General features: G+C 37.6%; 1 protein-coding gene across 4 annotated transcripts in view; it reads left to right on the top strand.

Moving 5' to 3' along the window:
- Window positions 1-4,072: 4,072 nt before the first annotated feature.
- Window positions 4,073-7,530, top strand: part of LOC104816822 (protein PHLOEM PROTEIN 2-LIKE A8-like) — a 14,356-nt gene continuing 10,898 nt past the window's right edge. For all 4 annotated transcript variants that reach the window (XM_010545801.1, XM_010545800.1, XM_010545804.1 and 1 more), the window contains exon 1: window positions 4,073-4,565. In XM_010545801.1, coding sequence (XP_010544103.1) covers window positions 4,087-4,565 — 479 coding nt within the window. In that variant the 5' untranslated portion in view covers window positions 4,073-4,086. The remainder of the gene's footprint in view (window positions 4,566-7,530) is intronic.

Here is a 7,530-nt window from a genome sequence, read left to right as displayed (position 1 = left end):
TAGTAAAAAATGAGCGGAAAAAAGAAGAAATGTCACAACAACAACAACAATAACAAAAGTTGTTAGTTCATAATAGATCGTGATAGTTCACCGGAAAAATAATTTCGAACTACTTTTTTTTTATATTCGAACTCTAATTGTAAATTCTTTTTTGTTTATTTTGTTTGTACCTTAGCTACGGAGTTTTGATTCTTTTATAGTTATTAAATGTATTTCAACTTGTTTATTGAGAAACAAAAGATTTGGTTGAAATATTCTTAGGAAAAAAATGGGATTTAGGTGCTTTGATCCTAAAGAACAAAAATGGGAAAAAAAATGGAATTTAGATGGGAACAACCGGACATAAATGTCTGTCGCTTTTCTGACGAGTTCTTCGTGTGAGTCCCATAATATATTTCGGTCACAATAGATCACAATGGGTCACAACTGGTCACATAGTTCTATCTATGAGATTTTTTCAATTTAATCACTCTAGATGCTTTCACATCTCTCATATGTCTATGCAACGATTCATGAACAACTAACAGTCGCAATATTCGCCAATGACAAGGCTCAAATATTTAAGAAGAGAGAGTGAAGGATCCACGAACCAAGTGTTATGTTTATCTTGTTTTGAACCATTTTTATGAGCACTTTTGTTTATTTGACATTATCCTTTTTATGAATACTTATGTTTGTTTGGATTTTGTTTATAAAAAATCTGAACTTTTTAATGTTTTACAAAAAATTCTGGGTTGAAAATGTTGTAGGTGAAACTTTGGGGTTAAAAATTGGGAAGGAAAAAATATAGGGTTAACATAAAAATTATAAATGGTTGAATATTCAAATTGGGTCACACATTAAAAGCAAAAAATAGAAATAATGATTGTGGGCTCCACGAAACACAAAAATCTGGAGAAAAGCTTACTAGTTCTTCGTATGGGTCTTACATCATATTTCGGTCACAATGAGTCACAGTTGGTCACAACCACCGATCCATGCGATTTTTGTCAATTTAATCACTCTACAACGTCACACATCTCTCATAAGTCTATTCTATATTGTTTAGAACATTAAAATATGGTTTTTGCGATTTTTGTGTTTCAAAGTTGTTCTTCCAAATGTGTTCATGTATGTTTCATAATATTTTATGAGTACTTTTAACAAATTTGATATATTTCTTCTACACACCCCTTAAAACATTTTGAAATTTCCCCACACACACTATATATTTGATATATAGACTCTCATAAACTATCCCGCAGCTTAAAAATTAAATTTTGGCCTATATTTATCAACACATTTCGGTCACAATGGTCACACAGAGTAAAATTGTCTTTCGGTCACATGGTCACATGCCGATCACAATGGTTACAACGTTGGTTCATGTGAGTCAATTTATTTGGTGTATAACAGAGTCAGATATATATGAGAAAATTCATCTTCAATAATACAACGTTATTATGATACAATGTTGGTTCATTGTGACCTTGTCACCATGTGACTATTGTGACCCATATAATCCATAATCCATTTCTATATTGACCCGTATGAGTGTTGTGCATATTGTGACCATTATGACCTGTTTCGGTAGTGATCCGAATGAGTGTTATGTACATTGTGATCATTGTGACTCATATACCCATTCTGATATTCGTGACAGTTAACCTGTGTGGTCTATGACACACAATGATGCTCGAAATACATCCAAAATTCAGATTTTTGGATTACAAGGTACTTTTGTATCAGTTTTAACATATCTCATATGTCTACTTTTGTATATGCATTCTCATAATGACCTTATGCGTATATGTATTCTCATATCGTTCATGCAACACTTCTTTTTGCATATACTCCGCAACTTTGGATACCAATATAGAAGTCACATCATCACACGATTACAATATACAATGGTTAATGGTCACACGGTCATATAGTCTGATGATCATATGGTCACAACGTCACGTGGTCACAATACCACGTGGTCACATTGTTAAGAATAATCAGAATTGTCATATTGATAATAGTGATAAAAAAAAACTTATACATGTTCTTCAGACCATTAAACCGGTCTTCAAACTCATTCAACATATAAGCTTTCACGCATTTGAACAATCGTTCGACCATGATTTCACCTTTTGAACTCTTTCTTTCCATACTTTTGTGAATCTCGACTTTCAAATTCTACGTTGTACCTTGCACAAAATCCGTGATTTTCAGAACCACCAATGTGCATAAAAAAACCCGGTTTTTTTTGTAGTAGCTTACCTATTTTCAATTGTCTCACTTTATTTCGTCTTGATTTTCTCTAATTTCGCCGAATTGTTTAGGTAAAATAGCAAGATAAAGAGGAGAGAGAAAGTATAGAAGAGAGAGAGCTTGGTTGAAACTAACGAGAGAAGGAGAAAGAAATAAAAAAAAAAGGAAGAATGAGAAACCGAAAAGAATGGGGAGGAGAGTTTCTCTAGATGAAATTTTTTAATTAAAAATTAAATATAAAATAATATTAGAAGGTTATTTTAGTAATCTAATAATAAAGAAATAAATTGAAAGGTAGAATTTTTTTTTAAAAAAAAAGAATATGCTCGGAAATGCTTGTAACATGGAGGGTATTTCACAAGTTTACCCGACTTTTGATATTTTCGGCTGACATGGCGCCGCTTTCTTTGATATCGAATGTCCATTAATATATCATATTTGTATGTATAGATATATGTTTTTTTTGCCTTTTCCGTTTTTTCCAGATTATGTCCTTTTTTATATGATAGTTTCCGCTGACATGGCACCGCCTTCGTTGATATCGAATTGTCCATTATTTTTAATGTAACATAACCTTTAAAAAAATATTAAATTCACTACCTTTCTAAGTTCTATCACTTGCCTGGCTAGAGAAAAACCGCTCTCCAAGGGTTCAAGGAAAAAAAGGGGCAATTTCATTTAAAACCCTTAAATTTTAATAAATATCAAAGGCATCCTAAAATTTAGAAATCTGAGCAAAGGACCTCACATTTTCTTTTGAATCATAGTGAACCCTAATATACTAACTTTTGTTATTTTGGAGTTTGGGACGTGGGATTTCAGAACCCATGATAAAATAATTATTAGATAGTCAAAAACATTATAACCACAAAATAAATGTGTAATTTACGTTGGGTTATCTTCACCAATTGAATTGATAATTAACAAATGTTGAACCTATGCACTGAGTTGAGTAACGAAGGCTTGTGGATCAACAAAAATTATATGCATTATGGTTTTGTGAATTTTTTTTATTTGTGTATTTTGTAATACATCCTTCGCCAACACTTATTTTTGTTTATTTTTATTAGTGATAAAATTCGAAAATATTTTTTTTGCGTGTTTCTTTTACTCTTTTATTCGTATGTTCTTTATACATGGTCCATCACATATATTAGTCTTAAAAATTCTGATTCTGTCAATTTTATTTTCTTTAACAAATATATCATAAAATTTGAAACAGATAATATTTGTAAGTAAATATTATAACAAAAGCACTAATCAAAGTTAAAAGAAAAAATGATGTATTGTTGTTCTGTTTCGTTTTATTTTGTAAAATTTGTAATTGGTGATAATATTATTTTTATTAATTTAATTTTATGTTTCTTAATAATTTATCAGTCATTCTTGCTATAAGTGGTTAAATATGGACAACGAAAAATAAGAGGGGGTTTCTTGTCAGATTCAGAAATATTAGAGCTTATTTTGATATTAAGAAAAACGTTCGAGGGCGAGTCATGGTGGTTACTTGTCTCTTGTAAAAATTTATATTTTTATAAAGAGATATATCCATACAATTTTAAAAAATAAATTTCTAAACTTTTCACTTAACAAATTTATTTCCAAATTTCTAAAAAATATCATTATAATTCTCAAATTTATTAATTGATAACAAAAATGTTGACAATATCGACAATATTGACAATCTTGACATACTGTGTTTTATATTTATTTATACGTCGTTAGATAAAAATAATTAAATGATTCTGACAGGTCATGACTTGTAAGGACGGACGGACTATATTATATATATGCGAAAACCCGCTGGGAATTCAACCCATCATTTCCTCGGAACAAAATCACGGACAGATGGGGATCTTCTCTCGCCATCTCACTGTCCCTCCGCCACAGCAGCATGAAGTGTTCATCAATTACCGCGGAGGAGAGCTCCGCTATGGATTCATCAGCCACCTCGTCGATGCCTTTCACCGTCATCGAATCAGATTCTCCGTCGACAATGGCGAACGAAGAGGCGAGGATCTGAAAAACCTCTTCGTGAGGATCCAAGAGTCCAGAATCGCATTGGCCGTCTTCTCCACGAGGTACCCGGATTCAGAATGGTGCTTGGACGAGCTCGTGAAGATCGACGAATGCGTGAAGATGGGGAACTTGAGAGTCATTCCAATATTCTACAAGGTCGAACCAGATGACGTGAGAAGACAGGAGGGGGGTTTCGGTGAGAACTTCTGGAAACTCGCCAAGATTTCTCGAGGTAAACAGATCATGATGTGGAAGGATGCTTTGGAGTCAGTCTCCGACAAGATGGGCTTGACCTTCGACGACAAGAGGTACTGTTCCGAGAGCTTAAACCCCCTACTCGGTTCTGTCTGAAACTTTTCCTCATAATCTCTCACAGACATATGGTCAAACACTTGATAGACACAGCAGATTTATGAGCTACTGATAACTCCTATTCTTCTCTATATTTTGATGAGAGTTTGTCTAGGTTTTATAGGATAATCACATGCATTCATAGGCATTCTAGGCGTGTTAGGATACAAAATCCGGTTGTGCTCTAGTTTTGCAGAGTTACAGGTTTCGGAGATGATTGGACTCGAAAAGGAGCTAATTGGAGCGTTAAAGGAGAAGTCCGGATGAGGTACTCATGTTGCGACATCAATAACTTTCTCTACAGAGGTCCAAATCGTGCGAGACCTATATCATTGGAAAGAGCACTTCAAGAGCTTCGCGTAGACACCAAAATCGCGTAAATCCGACACGGGAGCAGAGAGTTATGAGCGAATTCGTGAAGACCAGAGAACTGCCGGTGCAGGGCCGATTCCGGCTGGAATCGGTCCGGATCAGGAACGCACAACTCGACCCCAGGAATCTGGATCCGGTCCGGATCCACCTGGAATCGGTCCGGATCCAACCAGAAACCCTAATTCGCGATTTTCAGCATTGGAATGGGATTAGAACTCTTGGGAGCCACCCTAGGGTTATAAAAAAGCCCTAGCCACGTCCTAGTAGAGGGGAGGACCTTAGAGAACACCTAGATACACACTTTTGGAGAACTTTTGGTGAGAGAAGAATAGAAGTTCACGGGATTTCGGGAAGAAGAAGGAGGATTCGATCGTGAAGACTAGACATCGACATGAGCTTTTCTATCCCTTCTTTTATCTCTTTTTCTCTGTTCTTTCTATTATTATCCATGAACCTTGAGTAGATCCATGACTATGGGTTAGGGATTCGTATGTGTTTTGGGTATGTTTGAACCCTCGTCAATCTCTCGATCTATTCAAGTTAACCCTAGGTGCATAAAGAACGCTATCATCAACCTAAATCGATTAAGCCATATCTCTATGTGAATAATACGATCTATCCTATTGATTTTGATCCGAAACAAACCCATATCTCTATGTGGTTCAGAATCCAAGATAATTGATCAAGGGGTTAGCAAACATCAATCCAATAAAAGTGCAAATCAATAGAACCGAATCAAATCAAAACCGAAATCCAAGTTAGGGTTCAAACATACCCAAAACACAAACGAATCCCTAACCCATAGCCGTGGATCTACTCACGGTTCATAGAAAACAACAAAAAGCTCATAAAGAAAGAGATAAAAGAGAGGAAAGAAAGTCTCATGCAGATGTGTAGTCTCCACGATCGAATCTTCCTTCTTCTTCCCGAAATCCCGTGAACTTCTATTTTATTTTCTATTCTTTCCATATACTTCCACCATCACTTTCACTTGCTTGCTTCGATTTAGTTTCGATTAGGATTTAGACTTAGCTACCGGTCCTTGTGTTCGACCCCGTGTTACGACGATCCGTGTCCTTGCGGTGAGTTGTGAATCGGGTTATAGATTTTAGACTTGGTACACACGTATCAAGTTTTTGGCGCCGTTGCCGGGGACTGGTTAGCCTATTTCTAGGTCTTTATTGATTCTAGATCTTAGCTTGTTTACTTTTTCTTTTTCTTTTTCTTTTTCTTTCTTTGGTTTTTGCGGCTTCACTTTGTTTTGAGTTCTTCTTTTTCCTTGCGATTTGCAGGATTCTAGTGCCTGACACGGAGCTCTACTCGGAGAGAAGACCTAGTCTACGATCCAGAGATTGAGCGTACCTTGAGAGACATCCGAAATCAGCAGAGAAGAGAAGCCATGTCGAGATCAAGTAGTTCGCACGACCATGCGGTTCATGATGAGGAGCATCACGAGAATCAAGAGCACATGAATCCGCTTTATGATCAGCAAACCGAGGGCGAAGCTACCTACGTTGCAGAGGAGACTTTGGGTTCTTACATTGCACCGAAGCACACCCAACTCCTATCATGCATCAACCGTCCGCCCATTGACAGTTTCGAGCTACCGCCACAGTGCATCACGATGTTCAGTCAAGCAAGTTTCAGAGGGCGGCCTACTGAGGATCCCATTGCTCACTTGACTCAGTTCAAGATGCTGTGCAGATCAGTCAGAAAGGCACGAGGCATGACGATTGAAGATGTATACTTGGAGGCCTTTCCTTTTTCACTGATGGACCGGGCGAGAGATTGGCTCTACACCCTTGAGCCGAACTCGATTATGACATGGGAGGAGCTAGAGGAGCAGTTCATGGCGAAATACTACTCCCCAGAGAAGACCCGGGCTGCACAGAGAGCCATACACAGCTTCACTCAAGAGAGTGATGAGAGTCTATACGACGCATGGGAAAGATTCAAAGGCTACCAACGCCTTTGTCCACACCACGGCATGGATAAGCGACTGTTGCTTTCCACGTTCATCCACGGACTGAGAGACGATACTAGAGCATGGATAGATGCAGCTTGTGGAGGGAGTGTATACGACATTCCCTTTGACACCCTAGAGATGCAGATTGCGAAGATGGCTAAAGCAAGAGGGATGTCAGGAGAGATAACATCAAACGTTACACGAACAGTAGAATTAGGTGAGTCCACTGCTTTGAAAGCAGTCATGTCAGATCTATCAGCAATTAAGCAGCACATGGGACTCAAGAGTACACCTATCCCTCAGAGAGTCCAGCCTGGTATGTTTCTGGTTGATCAGACCACATCGAAGGAAGGACCGGTTGAAGACGTCAACTACATTGGAAGGAATCAGTACCAGAATCCTTCCAATCTCTACAACCCGAACGCGCCTAGGAACCATCTTGGTTTCTCTTACGGAAACCCGAGTGGAGCATTGAATGCACAGCAACAGGGCGTTTCCAGAATCCCTCAGAATCCCCCGGGCTTCACTCAGTCACATTTTCAGGGGCAGAATCAGGGATATGCGCAACAGAATCCAGGATACGG

Source organism: Tarenaya hassleriana, unplaced genomic scaffold (genome assembly GCF_000463585.1).
Source record: "Tarenaya hassleriana unplaced genomic scaffold, ASM46358v1 Cleome26, whole genome shotgun sequence".
Classification (NCBI taxonomy): Eukaryota; Viridiplantae; Streptophyta; class Magnoliopsida; order Brassicales; family Cleomaceae; genus Tarenaya; species Tarenaya hassleriana.
Note: the sequence above shows the minus strand (reverse complement) of the source record. Positions and strands in the feature narration are given on the sequence as shown.